Consider the following 20,409-nt stretch of genomic DNA (forward strand, 5'->3'; position numbering starts at 1 on the left):
CTCTGTGAGTCCTGAATTATATCAGAGGTAAAGACAGTCTGGTTAAGCAGCTGCTTGGTAAGAAGCATTTTAAATCTGCCTTTCTCCTGCTGATAATTGTGAAATTCCTGGCCTAGGGGATTCTCACAGAAAGGTCAGGGAGGGCTGCAGGTTTTACACCAGGTGCAGAATGGCTTGAAGTTGGCTATTTTTGTCCTGTTGTTACCTTTCAGGCATGCCAAGATACCTTCAGTATGAGCGACATCACCTCTGCTGGGGCAGAATTACTTTGGTTCCAAAATGTTTACAGTTGCTTTAAAGTTATTTTTAAAATCAGGAATTCATTTAAAAAAAACAAACAAAAAAGCCATTTTCCAAGAATTTCCTTCTCCACAGAATCCAAATGGATAAAGGAAAAACAGTTCTCTGCCCAGAGAGTCACCTCTGCTCTTTTTTGCGAGCCTTGCTGTCTCTAGTGGCCCTCTGACGTGGGAAACACTATGTTGGAGCTACTGAAAATGTTTTTTAAAAAAATCTGATTACACAAAGTGTTAGATAAAGGAAATGAGATTCTTTGACTCAGACAAAGTTAACTAGTACTCATTTTGTTGTTTTTAATAGTGGTTACAATAAGAAAGATCAAAACTTGTTTATTGCTAAATTACTTTCAACCTTTTACTTTTTCCCCAGCTTTTCTGGTTCTCCTTAGAATAATCATTTTAAGTAAGAAAAGTAGCTCTGATATCATAAGAACTATATAGGATTTAACTGTCCTTTATTCACATTTCTCCTCTAAGAGCCCACCAAGCACTTCATTATTAATACCAAAACCAGATGCCACACTACTCTGATTAACTTTGTCTGAGTCAGAAATTGTCTTCCTTTTCCTCAAAGCACACATTACTTTTCTAGTCAGAGTTCAGACTCACATAAAACCTGATAAAGACGTATTTCCTTCCCATATCTCAGACATTTCAATTTATGCATATTCAGTGATTTGATTTATAAAGGGATTGAGAATAACTTAACTAAGATGTTCTCCACTTAAACAAGTTCCCAGAGGAACAAAATATTTGAGAAATAAGTAATATTCATAGTGTTTCATTCACTAGAAAGAATTTAAGAATTTTGAGTACATTAAATAAAGATTACAACTGGGGCACTGAAAAGAACTTCAAGAACTGAGGCAAACCACTTCAAACACTTGCTGGGAAAAAAGGATCAAGTCTGCAAGTGCAGTTGTACATTTATTCTATCGAAAGTAATCTGAGACACATGGACAAAACCAGTCCTGACATACTATGGAGACAAGAAGCTCAAAAAACATGCTGAAAAAGACACAGGAGATACAAGGATTACAAATTTCACGAACTCCTGCAGAGAAATGGGAGGGCAGTGATTTTAAGCACCAGCTGGAAGTGCAGCTACTTTAAGCCAGCTCCCCTTATGGCCCAGAAGCACTGCACAAGCTACAGCACTCACCACTAAAAGCCACATTAACACACATCCACATCAGCACTGTCAGGGGCAGAAATTCTTTCCAGTAAATCACACAAGGTGGTCTAGCAACACTGACCCAGTGCTGTCTGCCACAGCAGATCACAGCTTGGCCTCTGCTCTGAGCCCTCACAGGTGTCTCTGGAAGGGACAGCAAAGGGGTTGTGAGGAAGACTTTGGAAAAGCAGCATTTTGTGGACTCCCAGAGCTCCTTCTCAGCACACAAGGCCACCAAGGGCAAATAGGAAAGCATCCTGCATAGATGCAAGAGGCCAGCACGATGTTTTCCAGGGCCAGAGGAGAGCCTGACGTAAGAATCCAGACCAAGGTTGCAGCTGGGATGAAGTTTCACCATGCAGATGCAGCAAAAGACCTCAATTTGAAAAGATTTGCTCCTTAAATAACCATAATGGTTATTCTATTTGGACACAGAATGGCTGTAAAATAAATAATGAAAGAAAGATCTGGGCTGTGTGTGGTACTCTAGTTAGAGCCCAAGAGATGGATGGGAAGGTAATATTTTCTACAACAATACATAAAAGAGGAGGTAAATATCCTTGATGTTAAGGGCATTAGAACTCCAACTCAGATGGGCTGTGATCTAGCTGATAGCTACTGCTGGAAAGAATCTTGGAGAGATGGAAAAAAGTATGGAATAAGCAGGCAAACTTGCAATTCATCCATGCAGAGACAAGAAACTGGAGATGATACTGAGAATAAAATCAAAAGACATCACAGAGAAGCCTCCACTTAACCCGAAAGTTGGAGGATAAAGGAAGAGGATTTCCATGAAGATAAGGGGATGTGAGAAAAGACTGAAGCAAAAAGAGTAATAAGAGGTAAAATATTCAAGAGGAGATGCAAATGGTCATGTTGACAACTTCTCAAAACACTAAACTCTGGAAAACTAGACTTATTCTTAAAACTCATGAATATGTCAACTATATGAAAATTCCTAATAATGGTATTTTTTAATGGACAAAAAACCTGAAAATAACTGTGGAATACAAACTAAAGCTACTGAAAATCCTCAGTGTTGATATTTTGAAGTTTCAGTCACCTGATCATAGCATGCATATGAGGAAATTCAGTGTCACATTAATACCCTGTGATAGGATTGTGGTTAAGCTCATCTTTCAAAAGTTTATTACTACCATGGCCAGTGAAACTATGCACAGGGATAAAAATTCATGAGTAGGAGTGTCTTTAATGATTTTGAGGCTTAATGTCTATTAATGTTAAATTTTATAAAATGCCATGCCTGGAATTGCTAGAAAATATTGCAAGCACAGAAGGTGGACTAGCAACAGCAAAATCATTCATAAAGTGAACAGTGAAATGGCAGGTGGCTGTATTGTTAATGACATTTCCAAAGTAGTTTTCACTTAAGAAAACTACTATGGCATAGTGAATGAACATTTCCCATTAAAAAGAATGTCAGCATGAAATGCACCTAGAAGAGAAGAATTTAGCAAATCTATGAAATGTTTTGGTTTGTAATTTTTTTAATCTAAAAAAAAAAAAAAAGAAAGAAAGAAAAGAACTGATTTTTTTTTCTGACCTCAGGAAACTACTGACAGGCAACAGGAAAATCACATCACAGAGTGTTGCCAAGTGAAAGGTGCGAAAACATGAATTCTAGTCCTACTTTTCTCAGGATTTGGACAATGTAGAAGAGGAAAGAGTTATCTTAGGACAGAGAAGCAGGCTAGGTGGCTCCATGAGCCGTGCAGATATGTTCCTCGGGTTGATTCGCTCAACCTATAGCCTCAGGCAAAGTAGGACATATGCTCAGACTCTCTGGACAGAATCCCAAATTCAGAAAAATGGTCTGATCCTCAGTAACAGCTTAATTTCCTTTCCTGTCCAATTTACTTAGGGCATTCAGCAGATGACATGACTTCTGCAAACATGTAATTGCAAACTTTAAAATTCTTCCCTAGTTTCAAGTAAATGTCCTCAAGGAAGAAAAACATTCATCAATGGTGAATCGCATGTTTGCCCCCGAAATTAAGTCACTTCTTAACTCCAAAGTACCTGGAGGGAAAATGTTTCATGCATGACCCTCAGTTGCAAAGGCTCTGTTATGCTTTAAATGACTTTAAGTGTATTTGCAATGCCAAACTTGCAGCAGACAACTTTTTGGCCAGGGACCATCACTGAGTCTGACTCCAGAATGGAAATGAATGTTCAGCACTGAACAAAACAGACAGACCTCTATACCACAGCATGTAACAACATTCTCTGCACAGAACTCCAAGTCTCTGAGAAGGTAGAAATAAAAAAAGCCAAGCAATTTTTTATATCCATATCAATAACATACAGAAATGTTCCAACTCGCTTTTAAAGTCTGACAGTTATTCATAATAATTCCTTTGAACATCTCCCAAATGTCCCCTGAACATCTCAAAATTAGAAGCAATATGGGAGTTATTTGTCAGAGATATCCTTATGTTTATTTTTATTTGGCCCTTCTTGTTTGCAATAGATTGTCAGGCAGTACACATTGAACTACATCAATGTACAAAAGTTCACACTGAAATATATCCTGGTAAATCTGTTTCAAGGGGGTACATTTGCTAGTTGTACAACTACCTATCAGGAGGAATAATTCAAATCACACTTACTACTATGTCAGTAAAAAAAGGAAAAGAATCCTATTTAACTTCTTCAGGAAGCTGATGAATTTTGTACACCAGGTTATGCTTTTGCAGAACAAAGCTTGGGTGATATCCAAGGGCAATGGATTTAGACATTAATCTTCAGGAAAACCTGCCCTAGGACTCACATTTCTATTTAAAAAGAGGTTTTAATTTATAGTCTGTTATTCAACTCCATGGGTGTATCTACTGGGCTCTTCTCCTCTTTCTGGAATAAATCATACTGTAACATCTCAGCAACCCATACTCAGACATCAACAGCTTCAGAGTTGTCTTACCCTACTCACAAACAGAACAGATGCACCATTACAAGCCCTTTTTCACTATATATTTATGCATTTACAACACACACTGTCCAGAATGTATAAAAGCACAAATAGTTGGAAGAGTGCTCACCGTAAGTGAGAATATACAGTGGTTTTCCATTGGTATCCATAGTGGTTAGGCAAGGAGCTTTGGGTGAGATGGTTCCCCATCGCTGCAGAGCGGCTTCCAGGGACGGCGGCCAGTTTGTAACCACACCTAACTGCTCCCCACGCATAGCCAACATCTGGGCTCCTTCTGGCTTTGGCTGGTTTGGATCTGGCTGTTGAACTTATGATTATGAAAAGATATACAGTTACCATGTAAATTCTATACCTTGTGTATACCTGTGTGATCAAGAGAATAAGTTACCTTTGCAAAATATTCTGGAAATGGTAACATACAAGAAGGTATTGAGAAGCAACAGAGACATATAACAGAATAATTTACGTTTAACTTTAACACAGATCAAGCAACTGAAGCACCTCAGGAATGAAAAGTCCTTGTTCTTACACTAGTTCTACAAGCAGGCAAAGAAACTGCTGAGGTAGCATGCATACATTTATCTTCAAAACAATAAACCTTTCTTTATTCCCAAATAGAGATGGAGAATACTTTTTCTTGGGAAAAATGCAGTAATAAGATGAAGTGCAGAACTACTGACAAAAATGTACTTTAACAAGTAACAGATTGATTTAAGTCATGTTCTGTTACATATTTTCTTATAAATTCCTCTGAAGACTTTAAATTTCCACATCCTGGCAAATCTTAATTCTCAAAGCAGTGGTCTTTTTTTAAAAAAGTTCCATTTATTGACTTTATCCTTGTTTCTATCTTACATTTAGTTAATTTTTCATACTTCACTGTTATGCAAAGGATGTGTAAAACATTTAACATGCTCCCTTACTAACAGATTTTCTCATATTGGAGTTCAAAAGCAATGGCTGCAACCCACAGCTGAATGTTCTCAAAGCAAAGCTTCCCTGCACTCTCTTCTGTCATTTCTTTGCAAGCAGACTCAGGACCTGAGCAAACAAGAGAGACTTCTGACTCCCCAGCACTATGTCCAAGCTCACTACAAGCAGATTCCACTGAATACCAATCGTTTTTCGGTACTTGCCAGTACAGGGAGGGCTTACTTGGCTTTCTAGAAAGTCAACGTAGGAGACAAACATTTTACAGAATTTTAATAAGCGATCCCCCAAACCTTTTGAAAAACAGTCATTTTACCTTCTAACAATTCCTCAAAGTCATCTACAAAGAACTCTCGTAATGGTGGTCGTTTGGGCCGTTTTAGTGTATTGACCAGCTGCTGAATCTTTGCTGACACTCTGCTGCTCACTGGTACTCCTGCAGGACAGGGATCAATGGAGACATCAGTCAAAGGCTATGCTGAACCCACCAGATGTCAGGTGGGGGAAGAAAAAGTCTAGGACTGCAAGGCCACCACAATTACAGTTTCATGCCATACCACGACTCAAGGATTTAACAATAAAACATATAAGCAAAAAGGAACAATGATGCCTAATGTAAACAAAACCAATACAACAATGTCAGAGCGAGGTTGCAAAATTAGAGGGGGAACAGCACACAGACTGAGGGAGAGAAGCACAGTGGAAAAAATGTCCCTACAGCAAATATCAGTACCCTGAGAGAACTCCTTCAGCAATGGTCAGTGAGAAAACTGGCACTGGCCCTCCCCATGGTCATTGGCCACACCAACATTGTCTGACTAGACTGCAGCCCAGGGAGGAGTGTGGGTCACAGGCTCTGCCCCATCATTTATTTTGGGTTATTTTTAGACTGCAGGGGACGTCTGTCCAGTATCCATCTTAAATATGGTTCACATTTTTGTATGATTTCAGCATGACCCTGTATTCTCTGAACATCCCTCCAGCCAATCCTTCCAGCCAGCAATCTCCAAAGGGAGCATGCTTGCCCATACAGCACTTTGGAAAACACAGTTCTGAGTAGCAGCCTGGGGCAAGGGGCATTTTTATAATATAGTCCTATCAATCACCTCACCCTTCCTTTTTTCTAGTAGAGTGCAAAGACTCCCCAATGTACATGTCATTTGTTCCTGGACTAATAGCTTTCTGTCACTGCATTGCAGGAATTTGAACTTCTTACCCTTCCACAAGGTTGGCTCCAAAACTTTTACCAAGTGGTGTTTAGAGCCGAAGCTACTAAGTTTAGATGCAGTACACTTGGTCAACAATTCCCTGCTGTGCTGAAATATTGTTTGGTAAGTTTTAGAAAAGAGGAGCGGTAAATAAGGAAGGGTTTACAAATAACTGTTTTTCAAAAAAAAAAAAAAAATCTCAGAGAATAAAACTTCACACGTCAATTTTCAAGATGTAGCTATCCTAGCATGTCCCATTCTTTGCCATTTAGAAAAACAGACTAGCAGTAACCAGACAGCATGATAATAGCAAATCTGAAGATATTCTCTGGGGTTTTTTGCCAGTTTCTACAGGGAGCCAGCTCTGCTGATTAAGAAATATTTCTCTATGTTGTCTTCATTGATATCAGCTTATTTTAGAAATGTAAAGATGCTGCAACTTTGTGTTTACAAGTGAAAAGTGCCCAGGAAAAAAAACAAAAAGAACACCCAAGAAACACGAGCAGATGCATGACAATAACCACTAAAAATGTCAGGATACTCAAAATAACCCCAGTTTTGCTTTGTGACATACCATCACCAGTCTCCATGAGCTCAGCATTGCCATACTTTGGTGCCACCCGTGCCGTTGATCCTTGTGGTCTTTCTACTTGTATTGAGTGTTCTGAGGTGTAAGTGGTAACATCTGGAGGGGCAGAATGATTTTCTGTGAAAAGTAAGTTAAAAGGTTTAACCGTGTACCTCTAGTGTTGAAGGGCAGTAAAGCAAAGGGCAGAGGAAAGGAGACCACAGGTGTTACAGGTAATGCACAAAATGATTGCACAGAACTATAATGTGTGGTACAATACTCATAAATAAAGTTTGCACTGATTAAAACAGGACTGTATATCTGCAATCGCATAGGCAGTAGGCTAAAAAAATTATACAATTAGGTTGTAAGTTCTCCACTGACATCTGATTTTACTTAAAGCTTGTGGACAACTGCAAATAGAAAAGACCCAGACAAATACACTTCTGCTGGATTATTGTGTTGGTTTTTCTAAGTAAAAAGAACACAGCACGTTGTCAATCACTTGCAAGTGCCAGTGCTTATCACTTTTATAACCTCTGTGTTTTGAATATGTCAATTTTAGTTAAGGAAAAAAGACAATCATAGCAGGTTTGGAAACCAGAGGCAAGAAATAAAATGTAAAGAAACATGAACTTTGCATTCTTCATAGACACTTGCTTGTCTTCTATTTTTAGGCAGAGATATTTCAATTCTTCCGCATAACAAAGCCTTGCCTTCCAGAGGGCAAACACAATTTGGTCTGACTCATGCCAGCCCTGCTGAACAATTCCACAGAGCTAATCTTTCTCTTTCATAGCCTGATAACTCAGCATGCTACCACAGTTTGTCTTGCCATGTTTTCAAACCTGAGTCTGTATTTCCTATGTATTTGTACTATTTTTATAGGTTGTCTCATAAATTTTTTGCAGGTTTCTATCTGCATTAGATTAGATGGAGATAAACGCCACAAGCAAATAACAACTTTTCTTTCAATTGACATAAATGATCCCCAGCAGCCTCTGAGTTACAAAAGAAGGCAAGTCTTCATTCTGCTGCCATGGAAGTGAAGAGAAATGCACTCTATTTTACAATGGGGTAAGAGTCTTTAAAAATGCAAAAACTCTGGAAAAATATCATTGTGTTCCAATACTGATTTCAATATGTGCGTTTTACTAAACATTTTCTTTAAGCATTATGGTGCCATAAGTACTGGAACACCAATTTCTACAGTAAATTTAAATTTAAACATAAAGCATTTTAATGAGTTTTAAACTTTGAAACACTGTGATTCTTGTGTATTCAATCCCAAATTTATGCACCATCAACACAGAAAATATTTTTTTTTTGCTACACATACAGGAAAAGAATGCTATAATAGACACTTACTTTGCATACTTCTCATTTAAAGATAGCATTTGACAGATAATCACCATGAAAATTTAAGACATGACATTAATGTCTGCAGCTGTTATTTAATGTTTACATTCATGAACATCATAAGGACTCAGTCCTATCACCCAACCATATTATCTGGTTAAGGAAAACACAAAATGCCTTTTATTGAGTAACTCAAAAACGTCTTGCATTCTACAATGACCAGTTGGAGCTTTTCCTTTCATGTCCATTGTTACAATTTTACTGAAACCAACACCTTATATGGTGCTGTAAGTGACCAACAGAAGTACAGTAGATAGAACAATGAAGCTTATGCTGATAATTGCTTGAATAATGTCTTCGTTTTAAATTTCTTGTCATTATCAACTATTTTAGACTCAGCACAATTTTTTGCCCTTTCTTAAGTGGCAACAGCTTTTTATAGATCATGATTGTATTACTCAATAACAGTCAATTAAAAAATGCTGATGTTTTTCTTTTTCTCTCTACTTATAATGCAGTTTTGCTATGCATATGGGAGATCATGACTAAGACAATAATTGAACTTAGTCAGCTATTAGTAACATGAGAAAGTTTTTTTTAAGTGAGCTGTATTTGCTTTCATCTTTCCAGCAAAGTATTTCCATCTTTCAGCCTTTACAAGGCAAAGTGAATTGGAGTTAAAAATTAAATTTTTTTTAATGCATGGAGAAGAAGATACATGAGCTGGGATCCTCTCCCTCCAGAACTCTGTGCTTCTTCTTTGTTACACATGGTGCTGAGCAGGGTGAAAGAATATAACAAGAGTTCTGCTCTTTTGTAAAAGGGTTTCCTTTTGAGCAAACAGCACTTGCACTTGAAGTTGCCTAAAAGAAACTCTCTTCCCGAGGTTGCCACCACAGGTCAGTCAACAAATTCCAGTGCCCTGGCTGCCCAGCTGCTATTTACTTTAATCCAGAAGAAGAGGAATATTAAGGTTTGTCTTGATGTGTTCCTTTATAGTATCTGCTTAACAGATGTCTTATCATGGCAATATCTGCAACTCTAAGTTTCATCCGTTAGATGTACAAATCTTCAGTCAGTTACAGTCTCAGAGTCAGGCTTGGAGAAATTAAAATCATACAGACAAAAATTTGGTCCAAATGACTTCTAAAGCAAAAGATAATTGTTATGTTACGTGAAATGTATCCCTTTTTTGTATAGAACAGTCAATCCAAGCTTTGGCTAAGGATACAATCTGTACAGAGTTGCTTGGTCTTATGTCAGGTAACTTGAAGAATTGTTTGAGGTTTCCCTAAGAATCATGATCCTGACACATCTGTTCACTAAAAAGTACAAACTGTGACAGCTGCATGACTTCAAAGCACTTCCTCCATCCAACATACATCTTTGCGTCACCTCCTATTGCCATCTCTTCCAATATCCTTGCATTAGGAGATCACAGACAGAACAGCTGTTTCCAGTTAAGGCTCTCTCCACTTCTGCCACTGGAGCCACATCATTTACCCCATTTCATGAAGATCAGAAAGGCCCAACAAGGCAGAGCATGTTCATGTAGGGATGGAGCACATGCATTGACAAAGCCTCATGTCTGAGGAGAAGCAAAGAACTGGAGAAATACTTTCAGTGAAAGTTTGGAAGCTCACATAAGCACCAGGTATTTGGAAAGTCTCCAGGAACTCAAAAAGCATTCCTGCAATACTGTAGTTGAAGAAAATGCAGCTTTTACTCCCAAATAAGCTGCTTCTTCTGGTTGGCAGGGAAGGGAAATCCAGAGTCATGAGCTGCAGCTCTTTCCATTAGCTGGGTTTTTCTTGTATTGATGTCCAGGTGACAGGTTGTATTTTAAACTAGTCTCCTGTATAAATTAACATTCCCCCTCAGAACACAAGAATTTTCAAGTTGTCTGAAAACTATCAGCCATACTTATGGCACATGGTTTTATATTTATTTGATCAGCAATTTACATAACCTTTAATGTGGGTAGCAGCCTTTGATTTTCAAACAGAAACATATTTGAAGCATATAAAAGAAACATTAAATGCATCTATAGGATCAAAACTTTGAAATGAAATTATTAACTTTATATAGATTTACAATCATAGGCAAGCACTGTGTAATTTTTATTGTATGAACTTTGTGAGGTTTGGGGTGTTCCTTCTGTCTCTGATTTTTATATACACAGAAATCCAAACCATGTAATACCAAAAAATGAAAACTTAACAATCTTAGAAATATGCCCAGTACTGACCCAAAGAAGGGCCAGAGCATTAGAATTTTTTTTACAGATTTCACTGGTTTGATCTCTAAATTCAAGAATTACTGAACAAAACTATGATACTGATGCCAAACGAAAGATTCTCCTCGTAGCTTAATGCAGACACCTGAGCATCTTAAAGCTGAGAATAAATATTTAAATGATGTCTATCCCAAACGAGAACTTTGGCCACAATAAAGCAGCAGCAGTCAAATTAAATGAACAGTATAACATTAAAAGCATATAATAGCTTATGCAAATTATCCAAATGATTCACAAAGATAACTCTGATAATATTACCACCAAAGCTTTTTATCAAATCCCTTTTCAGGCCTGCATTAGTATCTTTAAACTGGAAAAAAATCTCCCTTTGATTCTGTGATGCACTCTGGAGGTAAAATCCCAGCAGATATCAGAATGGAGGGCTTTTTTTGGTTATCATTAAGGTCTTCCCTTAAATTTGTATTTATCAAAATTGGCACCTTCAGAGTATGGCCTTACAGATTTATAGTTGATTTCTCTCTTGCAGGCTGGTCTGTCTCTGGAGAACAACTCCCTGGACTAAACATACATCAAGCCATGGCAACATATGTTCTTTGTGACCAAGAACAAACTGTCTCTGCTAGCTGAGGAGCTTTAAGGAACAGGATTACTCTTCTCTCTCATCTTCTCTCCTACCAGAGATGATTATTCATCTACCATCACTGGCCCACTGCCTTGGAAAGAGCCAGGCTTTCTGTAGGAATACTTCAAATCTATTACATCTTAGAATACATTTAAATGCAAAATCTACCTTCTTGGATGGGAAAGAAACAAAAGAGCAATTTAATTTCAAATTCTTAAAGATTGCAACTCACCTGTAAAGAAATACATATTACAGTTATCAACTGTGCAGTTTCTTTTAAATTTCCAGTGATTTTAGCAATAACAACTGATGGCAACCATAAGATCACAGTCTCATCACTCTTATTTTGTACCCAAATGACCTGTACATTACTACTCAACTACTGTCCAAAAAAGATGCAATTTAAGGTATCTTATTGTGAGAACAAATGAAAATATGCATACATTGAGGTAAGCTCAACTGCTTCCTTCAAAGGCAAGATCCTTCTAGTCAACAAAGGCACAATAAAACAAGTATAAGAAATAGTAGTTTTTCTTTTCTGCAGAATACTGCCATCTTAATTTAGCTCTATAAATGCTGTATTATTTACCACAAACCCAGTGATTATAAAACAAGATTTACTGTGCCAGATTTAAAATTACTAAAATGTCAAATTATAAAGAAGCTATATTTAAAGACACATTAAGAGTTGGTGTGTGAGTAATGCAACCTTTCAGAGATTGGATAAATTTAATTCTCCATGCTATAATTTCCTGTAGCATTTCAAGATGAAGTCACAGAAAATAATCAAATGCAATGATTAATGTGTTCCAAAGTGTTATGTGTTTCTAAAACAAGGTTCTAAGCATTCATTTAGCATGAATTTATGAATACAATACAAGTTCTCTCCTTGACTGCAATTCAGCAGTTCCAGATCAAGATGAGAGGATTACTGACAATGCAGGAGTTACATCAAGCTATACTCATAACAAAACCCAAAGGATATAAACTCCTGTTCCAGTGCATAAAATCAGAAACACTGAAGATGCTTTCATGTATCTCATTACATATACTTGAAAAGGAAATGCCAGTTGAGGAACAGTCACACAAAACTGTAGTAAGGCAGTAGTAAGATTGCTTTATCTGTTCCAACACAGACTTAACAGATTTTCAGTGAGAGCCCAAAATACACACCCCAGCAAGAAAATACCCAAAGCAAATGACTTGTAGGATAAGCAACTGAAGAGTGAAGGGAAAACAAGTCTTGCTTTCCATATATCCAACCAAATAGCTCTCTCATGTTAATAAAGATTAGTGTCAATGGCATAATATTCAGAAATAATGTCTGTGAAGCTTAGCCCTAATGGAAAGAAAGCTTTGACTTCCTAGGATCTTTCCAAAGGAAACAAACAAGCTATTAATAATAACAGCTCCCTTCTCTGAAGCTATATAATGGCCTCTCCCATGGAGTATAATCGCTAGATATCCCAGTTCAAGTATTCTAAATTCAATTAAGGGCAGAAAAAATATGTTTAAGAGGACTACCGTTAACAGAATTATCAAAAATCACTCAAGCTATGTAATTAAAGTGGTGCAGCAGTGGGGAAACTCATATGCAAGTGATCCCTAATGATGCATGCACTGATTTTCCTTACTGATGAATCCTACAGAGACCTTTACAGTGCTAAGTAATGGAAGTCATGCAACTGTACATTTTAAGATATTTGGTAACCAATAGCTAGACCCTTTTTGCCACAACCTAAGTTCACCCCCAAGTCTAAACTGCTATTTTTCCCCTCCTAAAATAGGCATGTAGGACTACCTCTCCATGTAATATACATAAATATTAAAAAGCAAAGAAAAAGCACAGGAAAGACTTTTGTAAGACTTCATATAGCAGCACCAGTTGAACGTGAGAGTCAAAATTCATGTTAAACTGGACACACTCAACATATCTGTATACTGACCTATATGTGTTTGAGCCATAACATCAGCTAGTCTGTGTGCAGCACCACTGCCTCCACTTTGTGTCGAGGAGGAGGAAGTGGTTGATGTGGTAGAGCCGTGGATCGCTTGACTGATCCAATGTTCCATGTTTATACTCCCCTGGCTTGAGGTGGGAGTTCCCTGGGAGTCGCCCTGTACGGAGCCTTCATCTTCTGAACCAGAAGAAGTATCTAGGAATTAAAGACAGCCTGTTAACTTGCAGTGCTTTGGGGTTTTCTTGGTAAGAAATAAAGCATATTCACATCTAAAGAAAGCGACATTAAGAAAATCTCAGGAAGGTAGGCAAACATAATGAGAAAAGTCTGTGGCACAGAGAGCCCTGAAACTAAGTCAGTTGCTAACTGTGCACTGAGAGAGCTCTCCTGCTCAAAGATCATGGTGTGTGTGATATTGTACAAAAAAAAAAGGAGGATAATTAAAATCTTAAAATTTTCCTTTATAATGTTAAACACAGAATCTTCTGAAGATCTCCAGACAGTACAAAATATAAAAAATTCTTTCCCAAGCTCACTCCACAAAGTCTGTGAGACACTTTTCCAATTGTACAAAGTCCACTCCTCACTGAAATGGAAGTCTCAGACAGATTCAGTGAGAATGTGAAACATGAGATATGGGGTATTTTCAGTCTAGTAGATAAAAGAGCAGATAAACTTGAAAAGGAATGGCACGATTAATTGCAGTGACAAAGTTACATTACAGTGCTAGGGCATAAATCAGAAACGTGAAAGGAACTGGGACTGTCATAAAATATGACAAGCTAGCTATAGTTAGGTCCCTGTGAGCCCAAAAGGACCAGTGCAAGCTAAGGTATCACCGAGGGCAAGCAATCACGTGAGCTGACCCTGTTGACTTTTCCACTACTCAGTTCACCTTCTCTTCAAACATACCTCAGTTAGGCTCAGTGTGCATCAAATGACATGTCCATTACTATCTATGCTGACAGATCAGCAGTTCATAGCAGCACAAAGAACCATCTTTAAAATTCTCATAAAAATAGAGGGATACTCACCTGGAGGTGTGTAGGCATCCATTGATGTTTGCACCACCAATGAACGTCGTTTTGAGGGCATGGGGACTGCCATTTTCCTTTCTTTATGTTTAGCAAGGGCTGCCTGCACTGCTTCTGTGTGGACATCTGGAAGGAAAGAGGTTTGAAGGCAGAGTTAGACAGAAGGGAGCTGTTCTTTGTGCACTCAGTGCACCTGGCACAGGTTTGTGCATGTGCCAGCTAGGCTGACAACACATCCTGCGATGGAAGGCTAGGAACACATGGGATCTCCAAGGAACAGTGTGAGTTCTCCTCACTGCAGAAAAAGCAGCTACAGTGAAAAGTGCTGTACCAACAAACAAGCCCTTTGAGCTGGATGATATTCCCAGAACAGCGCTGCAGTATTTGAAGAGCAGGAACATCACTTCCCCAGAGCAAACCTCTCTTTAACCAGATGTTACTTCAGTGACCATTGCTGTTTTCAGTGGAACTGTAGCGCATTAACATTGCCCATTTTTAAATGAATGAGGTTTCCAATTTACGCAAAAGTCACACAGAGTAAGTGAACAAGAACATTTGCTTGAAAGGTAAGAGGTATGTAAAATGCAACAACAGAAATGGCAACAGATCCCTAGTTCCCAAATCATTCTCCTGCCACTGTCACTTGGCATTATTCACAGAAAAACAAGTACTGTGTAGAGTTAGCCTAAGGTGGAACAAGGGAAGAAAGAACCCTGAGCACAGACCTGGTGCTTTGCAGGCAAGTGCTAGACACAGCTCACACCAGCCCACTCCATCATATCCAACAGATCCATTCTCCTTAAGGATGCAGCCAGTAAACAGCTTCTCTACCTTTCACATGCATTTATAGCTGCCTGCCTCCCAAAGTTTAAAAAAGGCCATTTGTCATGCCTTAAAGATGTGAGCACTGTGTCCAGTTCTGGGCCCCTCAGTTCAGGAAGGACGTGGAGACACTTGAGCGTGTCCAGAGGAGGGCAACAAGGCTGGTGAAGGCCTTGGAACACAAGCCCTATGAGGAACGGCTGAGGGAGCTGGGGTTGTTTAGCCTGGAGAAAAGGAGACTCAGAGGTGACCTTATCACTCTCTACAACTTCCTGAAGGGTGGTTGTAGTGAGGTGGGGGTTGGTCTCTTTTTCCGGGCAACAACTGACAGAACAAGAGGACACAGTCTTAAGTTGCGCCAAGGAAAATATAGGTTAGATATTAGGAGAAACTTTTTTACAGAACGACTGATAAAATATTGGAATGGTCTGCCTGAGGAGGTGGTGGAGTCACCATCCCTGGATGGGTTTAAAAAGAGACTGGATGTGGCACTTGGTGCCATGGTTTAGTTTAGTTGAGGTGTTGGGACAGAGGTTGGACTTGATGATCTTGAAGGTCTCTTCCAACCTGGTAATTCTGTGATTCTGTGATTCTGTGAGCATGAGCATGAGAAGCATGAGGTATGGGGTATTTTCAGCCTAGTAGATATAAGAGTAGATAAAGTTGAAAAGGAATGGCACGATTAATTACAAAGACAAAGTTACATCATAGTGTTAGGGAATAAGCCAGAAACGTGAAAGGAAATGAGACTATAATAAAATATTGATAACGACTTTGTTTTATACACAACTTTTTAATTACTACCATAACTACATATTGAAATAAGTCTGCCTTTAGTTTACTTCCTTGCACTGTTTGTCTGCCTGTTTCTATGGATTTGGGATGAGACTCACATGAGGAGAATGTTTGCAAAAGACATGGCAGCCAACAGAAGTTCCTTCTGGCTAAAGAAGCTGCCACATATATTGACCATCTGACATCCAGCCTTTTAACCAGTTGCCACTGGTCAGCTGTAGAAAATACAGCAATTTGGGTGCATAATTTAGCTGCTCCCATTTGTGAAGCAGGAGCACAGTGAATTAGGTCTAATCCAGTGATCTCCCTTCTGCTGCTGCTGAATCTGCCTGAAGACCACCCTCACAGACTGGGCTGGCAGCACAGTCATTATCCTACTCCTGTATGGAAGTGGTGGCAGCTCTGAACAGGCAATGTGCCCCAAGAAAAGCAACAGGAGAGAGAAGAGTGTGTGTATATATATATATATCCATCCTTATTTAAAAAAGTTGGTTGAATCACATCTGTGTAAGTAACTTATGAATAACAACCTGGGAGGATGACTACAAGCATTAGATGATAAGCTGCTGATAAGCTGCAGTGTCTCATTTCCAATAATGGGGTTTCCTATCTTCTGCCAGGGTTTAAGCACCTCTAGGTAGAAGTACAAGAGAGAAGAGTAAGAAAAAAAACATTACTTCCTGCTTCTGTGAGTTGCTTTCTTTTCTTTTGTTCTAAATCATGAAGAGGATGAGCATATCAGCAAGACAAAGCAAGAAAATCAAACAGCAAAGCTGGAAAACCATTCTCAAAAGACAAAAGAGCCATGAAGCCAAAGGACCAAAATGGAGGAAGACCAATGTTATCAACCCAGAGAACAATTTCTCTCCTGCCAAGTCATTACTCTAAAGCAGAAAGTTTAAGGGCTTTCTTATGATTAAAACCTGATGAAAAGTTTATGTGAAAATTATCAGAAAATTTATGTGAAAAGTATTAGACTATGAAAATAAACAATGTGAGTCTTTACCTAACAGCATGACCCCAAGATAAATTCCTACCTGCTCGCTTCACACCAATGTCAATAACGTACACAGGACTGAACATGCTTACTAATAGTTTCTTATCTATTAAAGAGGGAAAATTCTTGGTTTTCCTTCAAAGGATAGTAATCAGATATCAAGCAGTTTAAAAAAAAAACCCTAGCTTTCCATTTAAAGAAGCTCAACAAACCAAAAATTTACAGCAATTTTTGGAAAAAAACTAAATTTTTTTGGAAGAAAATAAACTTTGCTGATCAACACAGGAGGAACTATTTGTGTACTATTGTACATAGGATTATTTTTTAACTGTGTCAGGAGGGAGAAGAAATTCTTCCAAAGCTTTTTAAAGGAGGACAGCTGACAGAAAATCATTAAAATGCTTAGTGACAGCTGGACACTGAATCATAACTTGTGAATTCTTTGATTTATTTTTTGATGCTGTTTTGATGCAAGAAGGTAGAATAATCAGCTTAATTAAAAACACTCTGCAGGGTTTTAATTTTCAAATTAGTCCACAGGAGTCCAGGAATTGAATTGTTTTCTTAACAAGGCACATTCTTGACATGTTTATTTGTAATGGGCTACCGTGGAATAAACCACACTATAGGTTACCAAAAAAAACCAAATCCAAAACCTCACAAGAAAGCAAAAACAATGCAAAAGATAAGAAACTCTGAATAAACGAGAGGGAAGCTGACTGGGAAGAAGGAACATGCACACCTGCTCCCAGCCCAGCCTGCAAACTCAAATATTTAGAAGGCATTACTCAGACTATGGAGGCTACCAAAAAAACCCAGGACACATGTCTAGAAAATGCTGAGGACAGATAATCCAGAGAAGGTCCAGGAAGCATCAACAAGAGTTCACAGGGTTTTAGAGGGAGAGAAATAAAATGCAGCATAAACATTCAAGCTTGGGTGAAAAGTCTTTTCACAGGGTTCTCTCTCAGGAATAAAACTCTTGGCTAAACAAAGTGTCTGTGCATATAAAGAAAGGATAAGGATTAGGTAAAGAATAAATAACAGCTTATGTAGTTTATATGAATGTTCCTTTTGAATGAAAACCTATTTGTGGATTCTGAAGATGCTCTTCAACCTGTCTGGACAGTCTTGTACAGACTGGGACTTGGTTAAGCTAATGAACAGCATTTAAGCCATTCATGCCTAGAGACCAAGACCCAAAGTATTAAGAAATTGGAGAGGTGAGGGAAAGCCAGACTGATACTTCAGAATTACCCTTGAGAACAACTCACGGGTTACAATATCTATCTTGTAACCACAGCAAGACAGAAAGAGTAAGAGGTTTGTATTCTCCACATATCACACAGAGCATCAGCAGGAACATCACATTAGAATCTCAAACCATCCCTGGTAGGGTGATGGCCCTGTCTTGCAGGTCTGAGAAAAGTGTCTGAATTCCTTCTCAATCTACCCTGGCATGCTTAGGCTAACTGAATTCATCATACTGTGATTGAGTATTGCTGTAAAACACAGATTTCTCATTAGTTTTTCCTGAAAAAAAAGTGTTCAAGTATGAAAACTGAGTCCAAAAACAACACAGAGAAACACTTTCATTTAAAAAAATCACAGAAAGAACACTTCTTCCCTCTTTCCTTGTAGTGTTGCTTGCTGTAATTTCTCACCTACTATAAACTTCTGATACAGTTCCAAACACAAATATACCTTGATGTAATTGCACTCAAGCCTTCTGAGAAAGTCCTGTGTCTAAGTGGAGAAAACCATGCTTTTAGGTGAAATGTTCTTTCATGTAACATTCTAACTACACTGTTACAGCTGATAAAACAACTCCAGATCCTGACCCTTCAAAGCTCTCCTGTAGGTAAAAAAATCATTTTACTCTTCCCACCTGGCTTTTTCACCAGAATGTCTTAACAGAAAATCTAGAGCACAGAGTAAAATATCACCGCCTCTATCTACAGTAGAAGGAACTAATGCACAGGGACTTATCCGCTATTGTCCTCCACTATTTTAGCTTGGCCAGCCACACATTGAACCCAATTTGTGTGTTTGTCCTCAAAGAATCAATAAATGGGAAAGAACAAAGCAACATGCTTGGGAAAGCTCACTGTTTAACTTGTGCTCGTTGCTTAACACCAATCAACCTGGTGTTCAGCATTCAACCTGACATATTTCTCACAGGCTGCAAACTGCAGACAAAACAGCTCTGTCCCCAGTCTTTTCCCTGTTGCATTCAAGCATTTTTACTTGTTTATTCTCTTCCTTTACTTTCTATGACAGGATAGAAAGGGCAAGCATACTTTTGGGAGTAAAGTCAGTCGGTGACATAGAAAGGAAACAACTGTAAAAACAAGCAGGTGATATACAGAAAGTTTCCTTTCAAAGAACTCATGATCTGTTATTATACAAGTGACGAGGTCTGCAAACAATGGGCAGAGAAACTAAAACTGATGCAGAATGAGGGTATGCAAGTTCAGCCCCCCAGAGCAATGCCCTATGACTTCAGCCAATGCACTCCATAACCAGAAAGTCTCATCTACTGCAAATTCCTCTTGCCATCAGCAGGATGAATTGCCCAGCTTTCCCGGGAGGTGCTCTGCTTAGTGCAGTCACTCTTTTCATCTGGTTTATCTCACAACTTGGCACAATGGTGTGCTCCTGGCTTAACCATAAAGGCTTAGGAAAAAAACCAAACCCACTAAAACAGACACCATTGCACAGCACCAGCTTGATATAGACACCTTTCTCAAAAGGGGTGAGAGAAGATGTTAGGGACAGAGCTGTATTAATTGCTGATAGGTTGGCAGTGGTCAAAGGTTAAATAGTAATGCCCAGAAATACAGAAACAAACACTATTAATTTCAGACTGCTGATACTTTTGACTGTTCACAGTGTTCTTAAATCATTTATTCCATATGCTATTGATGACTTGAAATCTTTTTTGGGGTGAATCCTGCAAATTTTTATTCAATCAGAAGCTGAGCTAGATGGTTTTAACTGGCTCTGGGATAATATAAATCTCTTTGGAACTTTTCATTAATCCTTTTTTGGGGAACATACTTCCTCTCCTCCTTGCACAAATATATGCATACTTAGAACAAGTGACTTCCCTCTATGACAAGCTGCCCTCTCCTACTCATTTCCTTTAGGGAAGACAGTATGTATGATCCTTCTAGGCTCAGCTGTCTCCACAAGCAAATCAGTCTTCCTTTCCTGCAGCAAAAAACAATTGTTGTGTGATGAACAAGGTCAGCCATTTCCTGCTCCACATATGGAGCCCTACTGCAGCATCTCGTGTTTCTCTACAGCTGCTAGAAGAGCACTCTTCCGAAGAGTGCATCCTCGTTTGGCATGGAGCAGAATCCTGACTCACCCTTCCCCTTACACCCCATGAACAGGGATGCCCCATTACTTATTTGGGCCAGAGACAGTG

General features: G+C 38.7%; 1 protein-coding gene across 10 annotated transcripts in view; it reads right to left on the reverse strand.

The window, feature by feature from the left end:
• DIP2C (DIP2 acetate--CoA ligase C (putative)) overlaps positions 1-20,409 on the reverse strand; it is a 306,943-nt gene that overhangs the window by 98,748 nt on the left and 187,786 nt on the right. For 9 of the 10 annotated variants that reach the window (XM_085050313.1, XM_085050312.1, XM_085050309.1 and 6 more), the window contains 5 exons: positions 14,363-14,488; positions 13,314-13,523; positions 7,136-7,267; positions 5,670-5,789; positions 4,533-4,730 (listed from right to left, as the gene is read on the reverse strand). In XM_085050313.1, coding sequence (XP_084906439.1) covers positions 4,533-4,730; positions 5,670-5,789; positions 7,136-7,267; positions 13,314-13,523; positions 14,363-14,488 — 786 coding nt within the window. The remainder of the gene's footprint in view (positions 1-4,532; positions 4,731-5,669; positions 5,790-7,135; positions 7,268-13,313; positions 13,524-14,362; positions 14,489-20,409) is intronic. The other variant, XM_085050305.1, reaches the window with a different exon arrangement.

This window comes from Lichenostomus cassidix, chromosome 2 (assembly GCF_008360975.1).
Source record: "Lichenostomus cassidix isolate B80296 chromosome 2, HeHo_3.0, whole genome shotgun sequence".
NCBI classification, from domain to species: domain Eukaryota; kingdom Metazoa; phylum Chordata; class Aves; order Passeriformes; family Meliphagidae; genus Lichenostomus; species Lichenostomus cassidix.